The following is a 24,273-nucleotide window of genomic DNA, read 5'->3' as shown; positions in this document are numbered from 1 at the left end:
GCCTCTTTATCGTGTGTTAATTATGATATGTTAGATTTATTTCAGCTAGAGTTACATAAATGCGATTTAAATATCCATGGTATTGGTGGAAGTTTAAAGTCCGTAGGATTTGTTTATTTAGCATTAGAGTTCAGGAATATTATTTTTAAGCATAAGTTTTACGTATTTAGGAATTTACCATGTAAGTCGATAGGTATATTAGGTCAAGATTTTATTAAACGATATAGTGGAATTATAGATTATGACTCAAATACTTTATCTCTCAAAGTCGCAGAGAGTAGAGTTTCATTGACTTTACTTTATTATAATTGTAATTTTATTATTGGACCGAGGTGTGAAGTTATTAAGTTCATACCTACGCGTATTAATTATGACTGTGTCATTTATCCGAAGGAGATAAGACAGGGTATTTTTTTGGCTAGTGTGGTAGCTAGGCCGAAAAATGGTAGGATTCCTGTAAGACTTTTAAATACTACTGACAAAGAAGTATCTTTATGTTTGAATAAAGTTGAAGTTGATAGGTTAGAAAACTATGAATTTTGTAATTACGAAAGCTCGGATGTTAATGTAGAGAGAATACGGACGTTATTTTCATTACTTAATGTAGGCTCATACTTAAACAAAGAAGAACAGTTGTCAATCGAGCAAATTTGTGCCAAATATTCGGACATATTTCATTTACCAGGTGACAAATTAAGTGTTACGGACGTTTACGAGCAGTCTATTCATTTAAAAGAACATGCTACGCCTGTGTATAGAAAACAGTACAGAATTCCGTTTATGCAGAAGGAAGAACTTAATAGACAGATCGATGATATGTTACGAGAAGGTATTATAGAAAAAACTTGCAGTGAGTGGTCTAGCCCTCTTTTGCTAGTTCCTAAAAAGTTAGATAGGAGCGGTAAACGTCAATGGAGAGTAGTGGTGGACTACAGACAGTTAAACGAGAGAGTGCAGGACGACAAATTTCCCCTCCCAAATATAACAGATATATTAGAGTCTCTATCAGGTGCAATGTACTTTAGCCATTGCGATTTAAATCGTAGTTATTATCAATGTAATCTTTCAAAAGAATCTAGAAAATATACGGCGTTCACGACAGATAAAGGGCAGTACCAAATGTGTAGATTACCGATGGGGCTAAAAATTAGTCCATCTGCCTTTAGTAGATTAATGACAGTTGCTATGTCGGGTTTAAATTACGAAAAATGTATTATCTATTTAGACGATTTAATAATTTTTGGCCGAAATTTGACGGAACATAATAAAAACCTCATGTTTGTTTTTGACAGATTACGAAAAGTTAAATTAAAATTAAATCCGTCTAAATGTGAGTTTCTAAAGCGACAAATTCTTTACTTAGGACATGTAATATCATCCTCAGGTATATTGCCCGACCCTGAAAAGATTCGAGTAATCGAAAGCTATCCGACACCAACGTGTGCGGATGACGTCAAGCGTTTTGTTGCATTTAGTAACTATTACAGGAAATTTATTCGAAACTTTGCAGCTATTGTTGTACCACTTAACAAATTATGTAGAAAGAAGGTTCAGTTTGAATGGACTACAGAATGTCAGAATGCCTTTGAAACTCTAAGTTGCTATCTAGTCCGCCTGTCTTAGATTATCCCAATTTTTCTAAAGAAAATGAATTTATTTTACAAACAGATAGTTCAGGTTTTGCTATTGGCAGCGTGTTAAGTAATTCTAACGGAAAACCCGTCGCATATGCTAGTAGGAGTTTAAATAAAGCGGAGTTAAATTATGCAACGATTGAAAAGGAACTTCTGGCAATAGTTTGGTCAATAAAATATTTTAGGCCATATTTATATGAAAAAAAATTTGTAATAAGAACTGACCATAGGCCTTTGCTTTATCTTTTTAACATGTCAAATCCATCCAGTCGCTTAACAAAATTTCGTCTTTTATTGGAGGAGTACGACTTTAAAGTAGAATATGTCAGAGGAAAAGAAAATGTAGTTGCTGACGCACTATCTAGAGTTATTTTGACTTCAGACGAGTTAAAACAAATGAATAATAAAGTCATAATTGTGATGGCTAGAGGACAATTCAGAAAAAATCAGCAATCAACTGATTTGACAACTAGTACTGAGACTTCGAATGACAATAGGTCTGATCAGCCTAAAGTTACCGAAGTACTCAAGAAATGTGATACGGATGTAGAATTAATTATTTTACCGGAAAGAAATCTGCGCAGATTACTTAGTTTACAAAATAATGACGATTCGTTAATTTTTTCAAGGAATAGGACTTTCGTGTATTGTAAAAGTAAAAATAATGTATTTGCAAGCTCATCTTCTTTATCAGTAAACTCGCGAGACGATTTATTGAAAGAGATGGCATTATTTTGCAAAACATTGAATATTGAAGAATTAATAATTATGAAAACGCGTAAAAATAAAGAGCTCATTGAAAGTATAACCAAATATGTTGCTAAAAATAAATCGAGTGAATTTCTTCGAATATGTGTTATAAAGGACGTCCAAAGAATAAATGATGATGACGATAAAAAAGTAATAATGAACGATTTTCATTTATTACCTAGTAGTGGTCATATAGGAGTTCGGAGAATGATAAGTAATATTAAGAAATATTATTATTGGCCATCATTAGAAAAAGATGTTAGATGTTATGTAGAAAAATGCAGCAAGTGTCAAAAACAAAAATACACAAAAATTCATAGGGAACCATTAAAAATTACATTTACAGCATCATCATCTTTTGAGAAAATTTTCTTAGATATTGTAGGTCCATTAGATAGAGATGATTTAGGCTACAATTATATTTTAACATTGCAGTGCGAACTCAGTAAATATGTTGAAGCATACCCTTTAAAAACTAAAACAACAACAGAAGTTGCTAAAACATTTGTGGAAAACTTTATTTTACGATACGGAATTCCAAAAGAAATTGCAAGTGATAGAGGTACAGAGTTTATTTCTAAGGTTATGTCAGACTTATGCAAAATTTTAAATATAAAACAAACAATTGCGACTGCTTACCATCATCAAAGTATTGGATCATTAGAAAATACTCATAAATTGTTAGGAGCCTATTTACGAATACAAACAGATAATCATCCTTCAAGTTGGAGTTCATGGTTACAGTATTGGTGTTTTTCATATAACACTACTGTACATTCAGAGACTAAATATACACCTTATGAGTTAGTGTTTGGTCAAGTATGTAGATTACCTAATAATTTATGTAATATTGTAGAACCACTGTATAGTTTCGATAATTATATGTTGGAATTTAAATACAGATTACAAAAAGCTCAAAAAGATGCAAGAAATAATTTAATTATAAGTAAAGAACGTAGAAAACTAAATTATGATAAGTCAAGTAATCCCATTGTATACAAATCAGGTGATACACTATTGTTGAAAAATGAGATAGGAAATAAATTGGATACTTTGTACACTGGCCCATATATTGTGATAGAAGACCTTGCGCCCAATGTTAAAATTAATATTAATGGAAAAAATGTCATAGTTCATAAGAATAGGACAAAATTGTATCCGGAACCATAGTTGTTTATTAATTTTAAGTGTAATAATAATTATATAATAGAAATACTACTAGAAAAAAAAAAAAACATTTAATCATTTTTTTTTTAAATAACGGGGATGATGTAGTGTGTAAACATTCAAGTATGTATACAGCCTTATTTAAAGTGCTTCTTCAGCACTACTGTCTTACTGTCTTGTAACTAAATACATATTTTACACAATAAACCGAACCTTCAAACTGAATGGACGTATTATTTACTCTCGTCTAATCCATCGTGACCAGACCACACCACACAGAATTCGGGGAGTAGTCAGCGGCGGCTACGATAAGGCGATTATCATGACGCATAGCCTTATCGAAGTACCGTTCCGACGCTGACTTCATGTATTTCTGGATAGATTCGAGGCCCAGGTCGTCGTGTAGGTCAACGTTCCTCACGAACCACGGAGCTCCGACGGCTAACCTGCAAAAGCGGGATTGTAAAGATTGGAGGGTGTCTATGTGTGTGCGGGCCGCGTGAGCGAACACCACACTCGCGTAAGTCATGACGGGCCTTATGCAAGTTTTGTAAAGTGTCACCTTGTTCCGAAGGGACATTTTACTCCGCTTACAGATCATGGGGTAGAGTCTACCGAGAATAAACGCGGCACGGTCACGGACTGATTTTATATGCGGGCGGAATGTCATCGATGCATCCAGGGTAACGCCCAGGTACTTGACCTTCCTGGCCCAGGGTATGGATTGACTAAAGAGAGTAATCGGGGGTGTGAGATTCCTCCTCCTAATACGGGAGGAAATCCGTGTGGAGCTTCCCCTCTGAAATAGCACCGCAGTACTTTTCGCTGGGTTGATGTTTATGCGCCATTTTCAGAACCACTGTCCTAGGGATAGGGCTGCGCTCTGAAGCTTCTTCGCGATTAGGGACTTGTTTCTACTGGAATAGTAAACAGTCGTGTCGTCGGCGAATAAAGCTAAATGGGTCGGCGGCGACCGGGGAATATCGTTAACGAATAAGCTAAATAGGAGGGGTGAGAGGACAGAGCCTTGCGGGACTCCAGCTGTGAGAGGTCGTGGGGAGGAGCGGGTTCCCTCGACTCGATATCGAAAAGAGCGGTTCGACAAGAAGTCCCGTATGATGAGCACGAGACTATCCGGCACACCCATGTTGAATAGTTTGAAAATTAAACCGTTGTGCCAGACTTTGTCGAACGCTTTTGCGACGTCGAAGAAGAGAGCTCCCGTGTATAACGATTTTGGTCGATTAAGCCCCACAAGAATGTGCTCCGTGAGGCGGTGCACCTGTTGTACGCATGAGTGATTTGTACGGAATCCGAATTGTTCATCGATGAGAATGCCCTTGGATGAGACGAAGTCTCTGAGGCCTTTGTAGAGCAGACGCTCATACAGTTTGCCTAGAGACATGAGGAGGCTAATCGGGCGGTAGCTCGTCGGATGATTTTTTGGTTTACCGGGTTTATGTATGCCGATAACGTCCGCTTCTTTCCACACCGCGGGAAAGACACAGTTCGCCATAGCGGCATTGAAAATAGATGCCAACATCACGATGAGTTGGACGGGTAGAAGTTTAATAACGCGGTTAGATATACCGTCGGAACCGGGAGCCTTGCGAGGACGTAGGTCTTTGATCAAGTCTTTAACTTCCATCGGGGTGACGGGTGGTAACGCATCCGAGTGTGGCAAGGAGGCTCTGCGTTCTACCTCACTGTCTACTAATTCTACATGAACAGGGTACACGGATTGAGTGCTGGGCGTGCACTGGGTTTGCAATGTATCGGCCAGCAGCTCTGCTTTTTCGTCATCATCGAACGCCGCGAGTCGGCCTGAGGGGCCTACGAGGGGGGGGCATAGTTACTACCGTATCCGATTTGAGAGTACGAGCTAAGCGGTAGTAAGACCTTTGTGAGGGCGCGAGTCCTTCTAAGAAATCAGACCATCTGGCATCTCGGACTTCGGCGATGCGAGACTTTACGTCGCTATGTAGGGCACGCATTCGAATACGATTTTCCGCGGTAGGATACCTGTCGTAGGCGTGTATTGAGGCGTTCTCAGCTCTTAGGAGCTGCCTAATATCGTCGGACAATTTGAAGCGGCGAAGGAAGTCCTCCGCTACAACTTGTTTCGATGACCTATCTAATGTCGAGGTGATGTGTGACGTTAAGATGTCTATGGCTTCAGCGGTATCCTGAGGAGACGGGGTAGAGTCCGGGCTAAACGGGAACGATGGTGGATCAGATTCAGCCAGGCTGATGCCCAGCGTGTGCAAATCCACCACAGTCCTCGTGACGGGAACGGAATCGGGAGCGCGACCGAGTTTCATAACGACGGGACGGTGGTCTGAATCTAACTCTGAAACTACTTCGATCGAGTGTAAGCGCAGAGTTACGTTTTTTAATAACGCTATGTCGAGTATATCCGGGCGATGCGCGATATTTAGCGGGTAGTGAGTTGGGGTTAGCGGAGCGACGATATCGAAGGCGAGATCATCAACTAACGCGTCAAGCCGCCGGCTATTCGGGGTTGTGGTGTGTGAGTTCCACCTGATGTGTTTACAATTTAGGTCGCCCGCCAGAATGACAGAGCTTCCCATGCCGAGCAACGCCTCGATATCACTGCTTAGAACGATCTTATCCGGTGGAAGATAAACGGACGCGATAACGATCGGCGCGTGTCCCGTCAGTGAGATTCGGCACACTGATGCTTCGATATTAGCGAGCGCGGGAGGATCGAGCGGGACGCAATGCAGGGCTCTTCTATAGTAAAAGACGGTACCACCACCACGAGCAGAGAGCCTGTCGTTCCTGACCATGTTATAGTTCGCGATTTTAGGGTCACGGCGCGCGGGCTTAAGTAGGGTCTCCTGCACTAAAAATATATCAATTTGATGGTCACGCAAAAAGTCAGAAACCTGATCATGTTGATTTGCGAGACCGTAAGCGTTAAAAAATCCTATCGTTACGGATAGGGGCTTTATTCTACTAATGTACGCCATTGATTACCGGCGGAGTGAGGGGAGGACGTACGTATTTAACGACGCGTATACGTCAGCGTATTCCTGCACAACGGCGATGAAATGTTGTGCAGTGGAGGCGGCGCGAATGGCGTCACCCAAGGTGTTAACACGCTCAAAGTTGATCGACTGAAAAAAGTCGATCGCTAGAGCGAGATTATCGGACGCGGTCGGAGTGCTGGTCGCGGGGGAGGAACGAATCGCGGGGGAGCGACGTATCGCGGGGGCGGGACGAATCGCGGAGGGAGGAGCTGCAGCCGTGTTCGTGTACGGCAACGGTTTAGCCCAGGCCGAGCCGCTGGGCACCGGCGCCGGCACGAAGGCAGGCTTAGCCTTCGGCACAGAGGGTGCTGAGGCTTTGATGTCTGGGCGGGAAGCTCGGAGGCGGTTTTGGCGGGCGACGCGGCGATTTATTTTTGGAGCTCGGGGGCATCCACGGTAGTTCGCGGGGTGACCCTGTGTTCGACACAGGAAGCAGCTAGGTGGTTCCGTCGCGGTTTTTTGTTCGCGAGCGCAGAGGGCCGTGGCGTGATCGCCCAAACACTTAACACATCGGGGGCACGCGTGACAGTTACGGGAAAAGTGCCCGTACAGTTGGCAGTTATGGCACTGACTAGGAGTGCCTTTTTTATGGGGAACTTCGACGGCGATACCGGAGAGCTTACACAAGGTCCGTATGTTAAAAATGTGCTTACCCTCGGAGGTAGGCTGGAGGGCGACTAGAACCATATTGTATGGCTCCCTACCGCGGCCGGTGTGCATGCGGTGCACGGAATTTACTGGTAGGCCTTGTTCTATCAGATCAGCCTTGACGAGATCGGCATCTAGCTCCTTCGGGATTCCACGTATGACAACGCGGAGTTCGCGCTCCTCCTGGAACGTATAAGTGTGGAAGCTTATACGCTCCTTTCGGAGGTAACTTGAGAGGGCCCTATGGTCGTCGGGTGTCGTTACTTTTATTTGAATCCCGTTGGCGAGATTACGGGCGCTGACAACATTAATATTTTTGGCCTTAAGGGCCAGGGAAACTCGGTCCCAAGCTGCCTTCTCTTGAAGGATTACCGGGGGAGGGGTCTGAGTTTTAGATTGTGCCACTGGACGCGGCGACGGTGTTGCACGGACAGCGGGAGCGACGGGGGTTGGAGGGCGGGGAAGCGACGCGTTCGCGGCTTTGCTTACTTTAGCGGCCGCGGGAGCTCGGGCCTCCGCAGCGCGCTTTTTACCTTTTTGGACTACTGTGAATCCATCAGTCGTGGCGGCGATTGACTTCCACGGTGAAGGAATAACATCGTGTAATAAAAATCAAACCCGCAAAATTATAATTTGCGTAATCACTGGTGGTAGGACTTCTTGGGAGTCCGCACGGGTAGGTACCACCACCCCGCCTTTTTCCGCCGTGAAGCAGTAATGCGTTTCGGTTCGAAGGGTGGGGTAGCCGTTGTAATTATACTGAGAGCTTAGAACTTATATCTCGAGGTGGGTGGCGCGTTTACGTTGTAGATGTCTATGGGCTCTAGTAACCACTTAACACCAGGTGGGCTGTGAGCTCGTCCACCCATCTAAGCAATAAAAAAAAAAATCATTTTCTTTGCTATATAGCAAAGAAAGAAAAGCTTAAGCTTTGAGCTTAAAGTTATATAATATTATTGAAACGAGCTACAACCTTGATCTTTCAACAGTTTCAACATTCGCTCGCATTTTGTTATAAACGCTTGGATACGTAATAGAAAACTGAAAACATTGGAACTTATGTTGTGATGGTCACGAGGCTTATAAAGCCTGAAATTAATAAATAAAAAGAATTAAAAAACTAGACAACATTTATAATCGAAGCAAACCTTGATATTGATTTAAACTCTTAATTTAAAATATGTTAATTAATATATATTATATACTTGGCTTTAAGCGCAAACGAGATTATTTGATAGGTTGCGATTGATAAATAATATAACGCGCGCATCCCTATTTTGTTCTACTCGTGAGTCTTGGAGGGGCATGGATGCGGGCGGAGCGGCAGAGACGACGCCGGCCGACCACGAAGCTTCGAGAAACAGTCAGTCGATATAGCACCAACGAACTATACCTGACACCGATATCATTAAAATTATACACCTTGAACTGGGATAGTTTTAATAATTCGTTATAATAATGATATTTTTTTTTAAATTTCGTTTCAATTTACATGCATTGTGTATTTATGTATGTCGTGTATTATATACGTTTAATTTGTTTAATATTTGTCTTTTACTGATTTTAAGCAGTGTAAACATTACAGGGGTATATAAGTAAAAGTATAATTAGAATTATAATGTATACTAGATGATGACCGAGCTTTGCTCGGCTTTTTTTATTTTTTTCTTGTTGTGTTTTTTTTTATTGCTTAAATGGGTGGACGAGCTCACAGCCCACCTGGTGTTAAGTGGTTACTGGAGCCCATGGACATCTGCAACGTAAATGTGCCACCCACCTTCAGATATAAGTTCTAAAATCTCAGTATAGTTACAACGGCTGCCCCACCCTTCAAACCGAAAACACGAATAAAATAACATTTTCTGAAAATAAATCGTAGCTAGATCGATTTATCGCCCCCGAAATCCCCTGTATACTAAATTTTATGATAATCGTTGGAGCCGATTCAGATTACAGTCAAGCCTGGATAAGCGAGAGTTAAAGGGAGCACAATCTCATTCTCGCTTAAAGAGGTTTCTCACTAACCCGAGTTTCTCGCTAATGCACCCTCTGAATTTCATTTCGCGATTTGCCGGATTCAAACGCATTCACTTTTTTAAGTTTATCACTTAATGACAGTACTTTAATTTTACGTTTTGACATGATGCAGAACAGAACTTTCCTCCGCAATTGATTAACGATAAACTGAGCAAGCCCGACAAACAGGACGGTACACAGGCACACGTGAAAGAATGCGATAAAATAACAACGTTACCTATTTAGTTCCACGAAATAGAATAGGTTCAACATTGACGAGAAAACAATACAAAAACAACGGTAGGAAGTTCCACGAAAGTTAATAATGAGTTATAAAATAGCAGATGTCAAATTTGTAATTTATTTTGTCATTTGTTCCTCCTAAATAATATAAATAAATAAAGCTCGACTGTCGCTTATAGAGGTATAGATAAGTAGCAGTCTCACTTACGGAGGTCCATGAGGGAAAAACGACTCTCTCTTACAAAGGTCTCTGTTTCTCGCTAATAGAGGTTTTGGGAGTTTAAAATAACGGGTCCTGTCTATTACTCTCACTTATGGAGTTTTATCACTTATCCAGTTCTCACTTACCCAGGTTTGACTGTATATATTGTTACCGAGTCCAGGCAACCCCCGACCGAGAGCCAGCGCTAAAACTATAAAAACGATCCCTTGCTGCGCCTTTGCCTCTTTTTTGTGCGTGGCGTTCGTGTGTGCGCTTCTTGTTGAAACATTTTTGGGACTTGTGTAATTTTGCGCAAGGTCGTCGTGTAGGTCGACGTTCCTCACGAACCACGGAGCCCCGACGGCTAACCTGCAAAAGCGGGATTGTAGGGATTGGAGGGTGTCTATGTGTGTGCGGGCCGCGTGAGCGAACACCACACTCGCGTAAGTCATGACGGGCCTTATGCAAGTTTTGTAAAGTGTCACCTTGTTCCGAAGGGACATTTTACTCCGCTTACAGATCATGGAATAGAGTCTGCCGAGAATAAATGCGGCACGATCGCGGACTGTTTTTATATGCGGGCGGAATGTCATGGATGCATCCAGGGTGACTCCCAGGTACTTGACCTTCCTAGCCCAGGGTATAGGTTGGCCGAAGAGGGTGATCGGGGGTGTGATATTTCTCCTCCTAATCCGGGAGGAAATCCGTGTGGAGCTTCCCCTTTTTTTTTTTTATGATTGAAGAATTACTGGTGGCCCGGAGGCCTTTCCAGTTTCACCAGGACAGGTGGGCGAGCAAAGGCTCAGCCAGGAGGGATGGGATTTGCTAACAGCTACCCGAGCGCCTCCAAAGGAGACCTAACAGCTCAAGAGCAGCTGCTTCGCGAATGAATCTACTACCGGATCGGAATCGCGACCCGCTGAGAAGATCCGGCGAGAAACTCAGCGAGCTGATTCATGGGTTAGGTTGCACGGCGAACTCTTTGTCGAGTTCGACGAGTTCGGTTACCGTGGTCCCTAAGCCTGCTCCTAGTGTTAGAGCTGAAGGCGTCTAATGCAAAGGTTATTGGATCTGATGGATCCGTAAGGATGTGTCTAGGGCGTCGACGGTGACTGGCTCCTGCGTGATCAGGATTCGGGGAGTAGTCAGCGGCGGCAATGATAAGGCGATTATCATGACGCATAGCCTTATCGAAGTACCGTTCCGACGCTGACTTCATGTATTTCTGGATAGATTCGAGGCCCAGGTCGTCGTGTAGGTCAACGTTCCTCACGAACCACGGAGCTCCGACGGCTAACCTGCAAAAGCGGGATTGTAGAGATTGGAGGGTGTCTATGTGTGTGCGGGCCGCGTGAGCGAACACCACACTCGCGTAAGTCATGACGGGCCTTATGCAAGTTTTGTAAAGTGTCACCTTGTTCGGAAGGGACATTTTACTCCGCTTACAGATCATGGGGTAGAGTCTACCGAGAATAAACGCGGCACGGTCACGGACTGATTTTATATGCGGGCGGAATGTCTTTTTTTTTTTTTTTTTTTTTTTATGATTGAAAGTTTACTGGTGGCCCGAAGGCCTTTCCAGTTTCACCAGGATAGGTGGGCGAGCAAAGGCTCAGCCAAGAGGGGCGGGATTTGCTAACAACTGCCCGAGCGCCTCCGAAGGAGACCTAACAACTCAAGAGTAGCTGCTTCGCAAATGAATCTACTACCGGATCGGAATCGCGACCCGCTGAGAAGATCCGGCGAGAAACTCAGCGGGCTGATGCATGAGTTAGGTTGCACGTCGACCTCTTTGTCGAGTTCGACGAGTACGGTTACCGGCGTCCCTAAGCCTGCTCTTAGTATTAGAGCTGAAGGCATCTAATGCAAAGGTTATTGGATCTGATGGATCCGTAAGGACGTGTCTAGGGCGTCGACGGTGACTGGCTCCTGCATGATCAGGATTCGGGGAGTAGTCAGCGGCGGCAACGATAAGGCGATTATCATGACGCATAGCCTTATCGAAGTATCGTTCCGACGCTGACTTCATGTATTTCCGAATTGATTCGAGGCCCAGGTCGTCGTGTAGGTCAACGTTCCTCACGAACCACGGAGCCCCGACAGCTAACCTGCAAAAGCGGGATTGTAGGGATTGGAGGGTGTCTATGTGTGTGCGGGCCGCGTGAGCGAACACCACACTCGCGTAAGTCATGACGGGCCTTATGCAAGTTTTGTAAAGTGTCACCTTGTTCCGAAGGGACATTTTACTCCGCTTACAGATCATGGGGTAGAGTCTACCGAGAATAAACGCGGCACGGTCACAGACTGATTTTATATGTGGGCGGAATGTCATCGATGCGTCCAGGGTAACGCCCAGGTACTTGACCTTCCTGGCCCAGGGTATGGGTTGTCTAAAGAGAGTAATCGGGGGTGTGAGATTCCTCCTCCTAATCCGGGAGGAAATCCGTGTGGAGCTTCCCCTCTGAAATAGCACCGCAGTACTTTTCGCTGGGTTGATGTCTATGAGCCATTTTCGGAACCACTGTCCTAGGGCTAGGGCTGCGCTCTGAAGCTTCTTCGCAATTAGGGACTTATTTCTACTAGAATAGTAAACAGTCGTGTCGTCGGCGAACAAAGCTAAATGGGTCGGCGGCGACCGGGGAATATCGTTGACGAATAAGCTAAATAGGAGGGGTGAGAGGACAGAGCCTTGCGGGACTCCAGCTGTGAGAGGTCGTGGGGAGGAGCGGGTTCCCTCGACTCGATATCGAAAAGAGCGGTTCGATAAGAAGTCCCGTATGATGAGCACGAGACTATCCGGCACGCCCATGTTGAATAGTTTGAAAATCAAACCATTGTGCCAGACTTTGTCGAACGCTTTTGCGACGTCGAAGAAGAGAGCTCCCGTGTATAACGGTTTTGGTCGATTAAGCCCCACAAGAATGTGCTCCGTGAGGCGGTGCACCTGTTGAACGCATGAGTGATTTGTACGGAATCCGAATTGTTCATCGATGAGAATGCCCTTGGATGAGACGAAGTCTCTGAGGCGTATGTAGAGCAGACGCTCATACAGTTTGCCTAGAGACATGAGGAGGCTAATCGGGCGGTAGCTCGTCGGATGATTTTTTGGTTTACCGGGTTTATGTATGCCGATAACGTCCGCTTCTTTCCACACCGCGGGAAAGATACAGTTCGCCATAGCGGCATTGAAAATAGATGCCAACATCACGATGAGTTGGACGGGTAGAAGTTTAATAACGCGGTTAGATATACCGTCGGAACCGGGAGCCTTGCGAGGACGTAGGTCTTTGATCAAGTCTTTAACTTCCATCGGGGTGACGGGTGGTAACGCATCCGAGGGTGGCAAGGAGGCTCTGCGTTCTACCTCACTGTCTACTAATTCTACATGAACAGGGTCCACGGATTGAGTGCTGGGCGTGCACTGGGTTTGCAATGTATCGGCCAGTAGCTCTGCTTTTTCGTCATCATCGAACGCCGCGAGTCGGCCTGAGGGGCCTACGAGGGGGGGCATAGTTACTACCGTAACCGATTTGAGAGTACGAGTTAAGCGGTAGTAAGATCTTTGGGAGGGCGCGAGTCTTTCTAAGAAATCAGACCTTCTGGCATCTCGGACTTCGGCGATGCGAGATTTTACGTCGCGTTGTAGGGCACGCATTCGAATACGATTATCCACGGTAGGATACCTATCGTAGGCGCGGATCGACGCGTTCTTAGCTCTAAGGAGTTCCCTAATATCGTCGGGCAATTTGAAGCGGTGAAGGAAGTCCTCCGCTACAACTTGCTTCGATGACCTATCTAATGTCGAGGTGATGTGTGACGTTAAGATGTCTATGGCTTCAGCGGTATCCTGAGGAGACGGGGTAGAGTCCGGGCTAAACGGGAGCGATGGTGGATCAGATTCAGCCAGGCTGATGCCCAGCGTGTGCCAATCCACCACAGTCCTCGTGACGGGAACGGAATCGGGAGCGCGACCGAGCTTCATAACGACGGGACGGTGGTCTGAATCTAACTCTGAAACTACTTCGATCGAGTGTAAGCGCAGAGTTACGTTTTTTAATAACGCTATGTCGAGTATATCCGGGCGATGCGCGATATTTAGCGGGTAGTGAGTCGGGGTTAGGGGAGCGACGATATCGAAGGCGAGATCATCGACTAACGCGTCAAGCCGCCTGCCATTCGGGGTTGTGATGTGTGAGTTCCACCTGACGTGTTTACAATTTAGGTCGCCCGCCAGAATGACAGAGCTTCCCATGCCGAGCAGCGCCTCGATATCACTGCTTAGAACGATCTTATCCGGTGGAAGATAAACGGACGCGATAACGATCGGCGCGTGTCCAGTCAGTGAGATTCGGCATACTGATGCTTCGATGTTAGAAAGCGCGGGGGGGTCGAGTGGGACGCAGTGCAGGGCTCGTCTATAGTAAATGACGGTACCACCACCACGAGCTGTGAGCCTGTAGTTCCTAACCATGTTATAGTTCGCGATTTTAGGGTCGCGGCGCGCGGGCTTAAGCAGGGTCTCCTGCACCAAAAAGATGTCAATTTGATGGTCACGCAAAAAATCACAAACCTGATCACGTTGATTTGCGAGACCGTAAGCGTTAAAAAATCCTATCGTTACGGATAGGGGCTTTATTCTACTTATGTACGCCATTGATTACCGGCGAAGTGAGGGGAGGACGTACGTATTTAACGACGCGTATACGTCAGCGTATTCTTGCACAACGGCGATGAAGTGTTGTGCAGTGGAGGCGGCGCGAATGGCGTCACCCAAAGCATTAACACGCTCAAAGTTGATCGACTGAAAAAAGTCGATCGCTAGAGCGAGATTGTCGGACGCGGTCAGAGTGCTGGTCGCGGGAGAGGAACGAATCACGGGGGAGGGACGTATCGTGGGGGCGGGACGAATCGCGGGGGAGGGAGCTACAGCCGTGTTCGTGTACGGCAACGGTTTAGCCCAGGCCGAGCCGCTGGGCACCGGCGCCGGCACGAAGGCAGGCTTAGCCTTCGGCACAGAGGGTGCCGTGGCTTTGATGTCAGGGCCGGAAGCTCGGAGGCGGTTTTGGCGCGCGACGCGGCGATTTATTTTAGGGGCTCGGGGGCATCCACGGTAATTCGCGGGGTGACCCTGTGTTCGGCACAGGACGCAGCTAGGTGGTTCAGTCGCGGTTTTTTGATCGCGAGTGCAAAGAGTCGTGGAGTGATCGTCCAAACACTTGACGCATCGAGGGCGCGCGTGACAATTACGGGAAGAATGCCCGTACAACTGACAATTGTGGCACTGGCTCGGAGTGCCTTTTTTATGAGGGGTTTCCACGGTGATTCCGGAAAGCCTACAGACCGTTCGGACGTTAAAGATTTGCTTACCCTCGGGGGTAGACTGGAGGGCGACGAGAACCATATTGTATGGCTCCCTCCCGCGTCCTGTGTGCATGCGGTGCACGGAGTTTACGGGTAGGCCTTGTTCGAGTAGGTCGGCGTTTACGAGCTCGGCATCTAACTCCTTGAGGATGCCACGTATGACTGCACGGAGCTCAAGCTCCTCCTGGAGCGTATACGTATGATAACTTATACGCTCCTTTCGGAGGTAGCTTGAGAGGGGTCTATGGTCGTCGGGTGTTGCTACTTTTATCTGTATCCCGTTCGCGAGGTTACGGGCACTGGCAAAATTTATGTTCTTGGCCTTAAGGGCCAGAGAGACACGGTCCCAAGCAGCCTTCTCTTGAAGAATCAACGGAGGAGGGGCCTGATTTCTCGTTTGTGCCACCGGGCGCGGCGACGGCGTGGCACGGGGACAGGGAGCGACGGGGGTCGGAGGGCGGGGGCGCGACGCGTTCCAGACTTTGCTTATTTTAGCGGCCGCGGAAGCTCGGGACTCCGCGGCGCGCTTCTTACCCTTTTGCACGAGGGTGAATCCATCTGTCAATGAGGCGGGAACGAGGTCAACCTCCATATCCGAGTCAGAGTCGGAGGACGAGGAGGAAGGCGCGGGAGCGGCGGACGCGACGGAGGCCGCAGACGATCGCTGAGGTAGAACGGAAGCTGCCGCGGTAGACGCGGGAGTTTTTTGCGGGAGTATGGGGGACACGGGTGTGCTGGGCGCGACGGAGGCTGCGGTGTACGGCGCGGGAGTTTTGCGCGCGCTTGCAGGGGACGCGGGAATGGCAGGCGTGGCGGAAACGGCGGGCGCGGCGGGCACGGCAGAACAGTTCACGGCGCGTTTAGCTTTGTAAGCTAAAAATTCTGCTTCGAGGGCCGGGTATTTCTCGCTTAAGAATTCCGCGAGCAGTGTGTTGGTTGGAGAGAACTCCATTTCTTCGGACTGCCCAGGGGGGGCTGCCCCGGGACTTAAACACGCGCTCGCCTTGCGGCGAGGCCCCTGCGTCGGTAACACTAAATTGGCCGAAGCGATTCTAGGAACTTTAGAAATTTTAGTGAATAGAATAAATATAATAGAATTAGAGTGAATAAAACCACTGCACAGTTCCTGGGCGGCAATGCCTTGCAATTAGGCGCAGGTACAAATTCCGAGAAACACTTGGGCCACAGATGTGCCACGAACAATGATCTATTATCACCGGTAGTCACTTCCGACAAAACACTTGGACGCCAGATGTGCCACAAACCGAGGTCGGGCGATCGAACGAACAATGAGCACGTCCACGCGCGTCGGTTGCTCAAATCGGAATGGGCGGAATGTCATCGATGCATCCAGGGTAACGCCCAGGTACTTGACCTTCCTGGCCCAGGGTATGGATTGACTAAAGAGAGTAATCGGGGGTGTGAGATTCCTCCTCCTAATTTGGGAGGAAATCCGTGTGGAGCTTCCCCTCTGAAATAGCACCGCAGTACTTTTCGCTGGGTTGATGTCTATGCGCCATTTTCGGAACCACTGTCCTAGGGCTAGGGCTGCGCTCTGAAGCTTCTTCGTGATTAGGGACTTGTTTCTACTGGAATAGTAAACAGTCGTGTCGTCGGCGAATAAAGCTAACTGGGTCGGCGGCGACCGGGGAATGTCGTTGACGAATAAGCTAAATAGGAGGGGTGAGAGGACAGAGCCTTGCGGGACTCCAGCTGTGAGAGGTCGCGGGGAGGAGCGGGTTCCCTCGACTCGATATCGAAACGAGCGGTTCGACAAGAAGTCTCGTATGATGAGCACGAGACTATCCGGCACGCCCATGTTGAATAGTTTGAAAATCAAACCGTTGTGCCAGACTTTGTCGAACGCTTTTGCGACGTCGAAGAAGAGAGCTCCCGTGTATAACGGTTTTGGTCGATTAAGCCCCACAAGAATGTGCTCCGTGAGGCGGTGCACCTGTTGAACGCATGAGTAATTTGTACGGAATCCGAATTGTTCATCGATGAGAATGCCCTTGGATGAGACGAAGTCTCTGAGGCGTTTGTAGAGCAGACGCTCATACAGTTTGCCTAGAGACATGAGGAGGCTAATCGGGCGGTAGCTCGTCGGATGATTTTTTGGTTTACCGGGTTTATGTATGCCGATAACGCCTCCTCGTGTCTCTGGGCAAACTGTATGAGCGTCTGCTCTACAAACGCCTCAGAGACTTCGTCTCATCAAAGGGCATTCTCATCGATGAACAATTCGGATTCCGTGCAAATCACTCATGCGTACAACAGGTGCACCGCCTCACGGAGCACATTCTCGTGGGACTTAACCGACCAAAACCGATCTACACGGGAGCCCTCTTCTTCGACGTCGCAAAAGCGTTCGACAAAGTCTGGCACAACGGTTTGATTTTCAAACTTTTCAACATGGGCGTACCGGACAGTCTCGTGCTCATCATACGGGACTTCTTGTCTAACCGCTCTTTTCGATATCGAGTAGAGGGAACCCGCTCCTCCCCGCGACCACTCACGGCTGGAGTCCCGCAAGGCTCCGTTCTTTCTCCGCTCCTATTTAGTTTATTTGTCAATGATATTCCCCGGTCGCCGCCGACCCAGCTAGCCTTATTCGCTGACGCCCCAACGTTTACTACTCAAGTAGAAACAAGTCCCTAATCGCGAGTAAGCTCCAGAGTGCAGTGTTAACCCTCGGACAGTTGTTCCGAAAATGGCGCATAGACATCAACCCAGCGAAAAGCACAGCAGTGTTATTTCAAAGGGGAAACTCACCGCTTATTTCCTCTCGCATTAGGAGGAGAAATATCACACCCCCGATCACCCTCTTCGGCCAACCTATACCCTGGACCAGGAAGGTCAAGTACCTGGGAGTCACTCTGGATGCATCCATGACATTTCGCCCGCATATAAAAACAGTCCGTGACCGTGCCGCATTTATTCTCGGCAGACTCTATCCCATGATCTGTAAGCGGAGTAAAATGTCCCTTCGGAACAAGGTGACACTTTACAAAACTTGCATAAGGCCCGTCATGACTTACGCGAGTGTGGTGTTCGCTCACGCGGCCCGCACACACATAGACACCCTCCAATCCCTACAATCCCGCTTTTGCAGGTTAGCTGTCGGGGCTCCGTGGTTCGTGAGGAACGTCGACCTACACGACGACCTGGGCCTCGAATCGATCCGCAAACACATGAAGTCAGTGTCGGAACGTTACTTCGATAAGGCTATGCGTCATGATAATCGCCTTATCGTTGCCGCCGCTGATTACTTCCCGAATCCTGATCACGCAGGAGCAAGTCACCGTCGTCGCCCTAGACACGTCCTTACGGATCCATCAGATCCAATAACTCTTGCATTAGATACCTTTAGCTCTAACACTAGGAGCACGCTGAGGAACCCCGGTAACCGTACTCGTCGAACTCGACAAAGAGGTCGACGTGCAACCTAACCCATGCATCAGCCCGCTGAGTTTCTCGCCGGATCTTCTCAGTGGGTCGCGATTCCGATCCGGTAGTAGATTCATTCGCGAAGCAATTGCTCTTGAGTTGTTAGGTCTCCTTCGGAGGCGCTCGAGCAGTTGTTAGCAAATCCCACCCCTCCTGGCTGAGCCTTTGCTCGCCCACCTGTCCTGGTGAAGCTAGAAAGGCCTGCGGGCCACCAGTAATCTTTCAATCATAAAAAAAAAGGCTCCGTGGCGATCGTGATGCGACAGTCTGCGGCGTTACCCCCCCTTGGAATGGTGGCCAGGGGATCCGGGTACGTCGTCGTTAGGGTCAACGAAACCGTCATGATCGGGGTGTACTTCTCTCCGAACAGGAGTCTCGCTGAGTTCGAGTGGTTCCTGGGCGGGCTCGAGGCGTTGGTTCATCGCTTCGAGTCTCGCCCGGTGATACTGGCGGGGGACCTCAACGCTAAATGTACGGCGTGGGGTTCTCCCCGCACGGACTCGCGCGGCGAGTTCCTGTCGGAGTGGGCTTTCGCGACCGGCCTCTGTCTTCTGAACAGAGGTTCGGTCGCGACCTGCGTGCGGTGGAACGGGGAATCACACGTGGACGTGTCGTTCGCGTCTCCGTCCGCCGCACGCCGTGTCCGTGGCTGGCGTGTTCTCGAGGGGGCGAAGACGCTCTCGGACCATCGGTTCGTCCGATTTGAGCTCTCCGTTTCCACCTTGTTGAACGCGCCGGACGAAGACGCCCGCGGTGAGGAGGAGTTCCCGCGTAGTGCTCCCCGATCATTCCCGCGATGGGCACTGAAGCGCCTGAACAAGGTGCTTGCGTGGGCGCCGATGCCCGCGCGTTTAGTGGACGTGGAGTTGGAGGCCGAATGGTTCCGGGGTACAATGCGTCGCGTCTGCGATGCTGCGATGCTCCGGGTCAGCAGTCGCGCTCCGCGTGGCGGTGTGTATTGGTGGACGCCCGAGATCGCGCTCACCGCCGAAGCGCCCGCCACCGCCGTCGCCGCCTTCGCGATGCGGACTTCGCGGAGGTGGCGACCCGCCTGCATGCCGACTGCCGTCAGAAGCAGGAGGCACTGCGGCGGGCCATCGACGAGGCCAAGTCTCAAAGCATGAAGACGCTCCTGGAGACGCTTGACCAAGATCCTTGGGGGCGCCCATACCAAACGGTCCGCAAGAAATTGCGGCCGTGGGCGCTCCCGGTGACGGAACGTCTCCAGCCTCAGCAGCTGCGGGAGATTGTCTCCGGGCTGTTCCCGCGGATGGAGAGGGGCTTCGAGCCTCATTCCATGGGCGCGCCACCACGCAGTAGCGTGAGCGGTGATGCCCCTGCTGAGGTGGTGCCTCCGAGCATCTCGGAGGAGGAGATTCGTGCGGCCGTGTCGAGGATGCGGAGGAAGGACGCGGCCCCCGGCCCTGACGGTGTTCACGGCCGGGTCTGGGATTTGGCCTTCGGTGCCCTTGGGGACCGACTCGTGCAGCTCTATGAAGCCTGCCTCGAGTCGGGACGATTTCCGAAGCAGTGGAAGACGGGCAGACTTGTTCTGCTAAGGAAGAAGGGACGCCCCGCGGACTCACCTGCGGGATATCGTCCCATCGTGCTGCTGGACGAGGCGGGAAAATTGCTCGAGCGGGTGGTGGCCGCCCGCATCGTCCAGCATCTGGACGGGGGTGGGTCCCAATCTGTCAGCGGAACAGTTCGGATTCAGGGAGGGCCGCTCGACCATCGACGCGGTGATGCGCGTGCGTGCCCTCTCTGATGAGGCTGTCGGCCAGGGCGGGGTTGCACTGGCGGTGTCCCTTGACATCGCCAACGCGTTCAACACCTTGCCCTGGTCGGTGATCGCAGGGGCGCTGGAGTATCACGGCGTCCCTGCGTATCTCCGTCGCCTGATCGGGTCCTACCTCGAGGACAGGTCGGTCGTGTGCACCGGGCACGGTGGGGCGGTGCTCCGCTTCCCCGTCCAGCGCGGTGTTCCACAGGGGTCGGTCCTTGGCCCTCTCTTGTGGAACATCGGCTACGACTGGGTCCTGCGTAGCGCCCTAAGTGCTCCTCTTCCGGGTCTGAGCGTAGTTTGTTACGCGGACGACACTTTGGTCGTGGCCCGGGGGAGGGACTTGCAAGAGTCTGCTTGTCTTTCCTGCGCGGGGGTGGCCTTCGTCATCGGCAGGATCCGAAGGCTGGGTCTGGAGGTGGCGCTCGATAAATCCCAGGCCCTGTTGTTTCACGGGGCCCGGAGAGCGCCGCCTCAGGGGGCTGTTACACGGCCTTTCTCAAACTTCTTTTAAAAAAAAAACACAAAAACTTTTCACAACTAAACTGTCCTTTATTAGACTTCACAATTTTACAACACTATTGTTGACTTCTCAACAATAGTATGCTCGCGACGGCTTCCAGATTCTAACTGACTTTCTATACGATTTGATTTTACAAGAAAGCTAAAAATGATGACTCTAATGGAAAAACACAGTGAGCTCGTAAAAGAGCTGATTAGGGCAAAGCTGCTTTGTAGAGTAGTGTGTAACAGCTCCCCCTTTTTGACGAAGCTTCATCCTCAATAAGATGAAGCGTAGTTAAATGAAAATAATATAAAATTTGAGGAGTCATTACAAAAATTATTAAATCATGAAATTGAAAATAGAAAATAAAACAGAAAATATTGAAAATTCGTTCTTAATAATATTTATGAAATTAAAGTTAGGAATTAGTATTAAAATTAACATTACAATGTATGTTTAAACTTGTATAAAACATTCAAAATTAGAATTAGAAAAATTAGAATTAGAAAATTATATAAAATATTATTCATGTATATGTCGAGGGAGATACAGATGGAACGTTTTTAAAAAGTGTGACGTCAGCATTGCTGACGTCACGGTTATTGCTTTGTTGACGATGACTCATGTTTGGGCTTCCGAAACAAAACTTCACCAGAACTTCACAATAACTGCGTATATTTCACGAGAAGCGTGACAACGTTCAGAGAGATCCACAGATTCGGTAGAATCTGGCGCCAAGTTCCGTTCAAAAATCCCGTTGTAAACGGAGCGCCAGACTACCGACTGTGTTTACTGTGAGCAGAACAGTTTTTTGAGGTTGCGAAATTTTATTTAATTCTACGGTACTTCTGGTTCCTAAATTGTATATTATATCAATCACTCACAACTTTATTTTACTAATATTAACTAGTTATATCAATTACAACAATTAATCTACTTGAAATTATTAATTTTATCACCACAAACTATGGCTCGCTCAAAAATTTCGATCCTGACTTTTTTCGATGTTAAAAGTGACATGCCACAGACTATAAATATTCGAGAATGGTAATCTACGGCCGCCAGGGCGCTGGAATTATTCCTATTTGTAATGGATTTTATGACCTGGTAACTGAGACCTTTAAGTCATGTCTTATTTTAATTTATATTCATATTTTTATGAAAAATGATATTATGGAGTGAAATGAAATGAAGATGATTAATTTGAGACATTAATCAAATGGGATGAAATGAAATGAGATGAGATGATATGGAATGAAATATAATCTCAGTAAAATGGTGGTGGTCATTTACTAAGATCTCAGTGGACTTTTTGGAGGAAACCGAGAAGTTACGTACAGCGGCTTTGTTTCATTTTCCCACATTTGTGCACTTTCACAGATATTAAACAGTTAATAAACCACTATTATTACACATTTAAACCCGAAGAAACACTAAATAGACAAATTAAAACAAATCACACAACTTCACACCTCGCGTTCCCGCCAAAAAGTCATTATTCCTACATAAACTGTAGCTTCAAGGGGATAGTTTGCAGTTCTTATTGAACGGTTTATACATAAAATAACGTTAATGTTGTTACTGTTAGTATTTTAGTTTAAGTACTGCCGAAGCAAGTACTGTTGTTACTGTTGGAGAAACAATTTTGTTTTGTAATGTAATACCGAAATACTATACGAGATGGCGTTACAAAAAATCCCTTCCCAAAACTATAAAACCGTTGTGATTGTCTACGAATAATAAATAATATAATAACTAATATTTATTCGTAGGTGATTGTTTAAGATGCTATGAATATTTCGGTTTTGATTTCATCAAAATAACTTGAACTTTACTACTGAATTCCGAAGAAAATTCTAATTAAGGCTGAGTTAAGTTCAGCTTTTTATTTAAGCCTCTTACTGTAGTTTTTAAATTACATTTATGCGGATTGATGTTTCAAGGCTTTCAGATTTTAATTTTAAATTCTGAAATAATTAAGAACAGCGTCATCTACCCTTCACATTTGAAACAAAATTTAATTCGGTTTAAATTTGTAAAAGTTGATGTTGATTATTATTACACTGTAACGCAGCGTTCCGTTTCGCGGGGCAACAGCAGCCAAAGGGAATGTGACTCAGGTCCGTGCCGCGAAGACTCACCCCGCGCTACCCGCGCCCACGCATCTGTTGCATCATTCGCACCCCCAATTAGTGCGCGCCAGACTTTGAAGCGGAATACACGCGTCCCCGGTCGATACCGGAACTGACAAACCGAGTCTCATGCCAGTCGGGCACCTAACATTAAACTGGCAGCCCAAGCGCGGGCCCTTTAACTAGTATTTCGGGAGTTCCGATTGCATCGCCGTTCGGTCCGGACGCGTTTTTGCAAATTATTGTCGCTGCCGTCGCGAACGTGAGTCTCGAGTTGTCCAACATTGTCGTTGTCGCACCGATCGCGGCATTGTTGTGCATTCTTGACGCGCTGTCGCTGGCGTCGCGACCTTGAGTTGTGAAAACAGTTTGTACTTGAGTTGTGCATTCGAAACGCCAACTTCACTATCATTTCACTCATCTCATATTATTAAATTTATTTATATTATTCGGCGAGCAAAACAGTCTTTTTAAAGACTAAAAACCCCGCTGCGATCACCGCTTGTTGTGGCACTCACAACCCAGTGGGGTCCCCACCTTCCAAACTCCACCCCAATCCCCAGCCAACTGCCGTTTTCACGGCAAAGGCACTCCCCCCCTTTGTTGCTGGTAAAGCACAAGGGGTGAACTCCTACTCAGGGGACTCGCCTTTCGGCGAGTGTGCCTTAAGTCCCGGGGACGCCCCCCCCGGGCACAGAACAACCATGAATAACGCGAACAGCGCGCTATTCGCGCAATTCGTACAACAAATATGCCCGGACATCATGTCCCGTTTTGAGGCCTACAAGGCCACGCTAGCATCGAACCCCGACGATTCGTCCGCCGCCGCCGCGATAATCCGAGACTCTCCGCTGTCGCCTCCCGCGCCGGTACTCCGCGACTCGCCGATGTCGCCCCCCACCCCCGCGCCCGCGTCGATCGCGTCATGCGCATCGAGCTCCGGCTCCGACTCCGAGTCGGAAATGGAGTTCGAGTCGGCCGCCAGCCCCGAACCCGGAACCTCCGATGGGTTCCAAACCGTCAAGCGCGGAAAGAAACGCGCCCGCGCCGTGGAACCGTCCGCGGCGCCAAAACAATCCAAGGCCGCAAACGCGTCGCGGCCAAAAGTCGTGGTCTCACCCGACTCCCCTCGCCGCGCAACCCCGTCGCCGCGACCCCAACCCGCGTCCGTCCGCAAAATTCCCGCGCCGCCGCCGGTAATTTTACAAGATAAGACCGCGTGGGATCGCGTATCCCGTGCCTGTAAGGCACAAAACGTTAACGTCGTCCATGCGCGTAACATCGCGCACGGCATACAGATAAAAACGGCCTCACCGGACGATCACAGGGCGC

The 24,273-nt window shown here is 47.9% G+C and overlaps 1 protein-coding gene across 1 annotated transcript; it reads right to left on the bottom strand.

Annotated features, from left to right (window-relative positions):
- Positions 1-1,324: 1,324 nt before the first annotated feature.
- LOC134201701 (uncharacterized) lies at positions 1,325-24,261 on the bottom strand. The gene is made up of 3 exons (XM_062676946.1): positions 23,815-24,261; positions 23,125-23,315; positions 1,325-1,399 (listed from the first exon to the last, which is right to left on the bottom strand). The coding sequence occupies exons 1-3, from the start codon at positions 24,233-24,235 to the stop codon at positions 1,325-1,327; spliced, it is 687 nt and encodes a 228-aa protein (XP_062532930.1). The 5' UTR covers positions 24,236-24,261.
- Positions 24,262-24,273: the final 12 nt, after the last annotated feature.

This window comes from Bombyx mori, chromosome W, assembly GCF_030269925.1.
Source record: "Bombyx mori chromosome W, ASM3026992v2".
In the NCBI taxonomy this organism is placed as follows: domain Eukaryota; kingdom Metazoa; phylum Arthropoda; class Insecta; order Lepidoptera; family Bombycidae; genus Bombyx; species Bombyx mori.
Note: the sequence above shows the minus strand (reverse complement) of the source record. Positions and strands in the feature narration are given on the sequence as shown.

Coding starts and splice junctions, on each gene's coding strand:
- LOC134201701 (XM_062676946.1), bottom strand. CDS start 24,235: ATGCCGTGCGCGATGTTACGCGCATGGACGACGTTAACGTTTTGTGCC. Junction 23,316..23,814: donor CGACATCGGCGAGTCGCGGA/GTACCGGCGCGG, acceptor GCACAACTCAAG/TACAAACTGTTTTCACAACT. Junction 1,400..23,124: donor TCGGAACTCCCGAAATACTA/GTTAAAGGGCCC, acceptor GAATCTTTTCAG/GGTCGGGCAATATACCTGAG.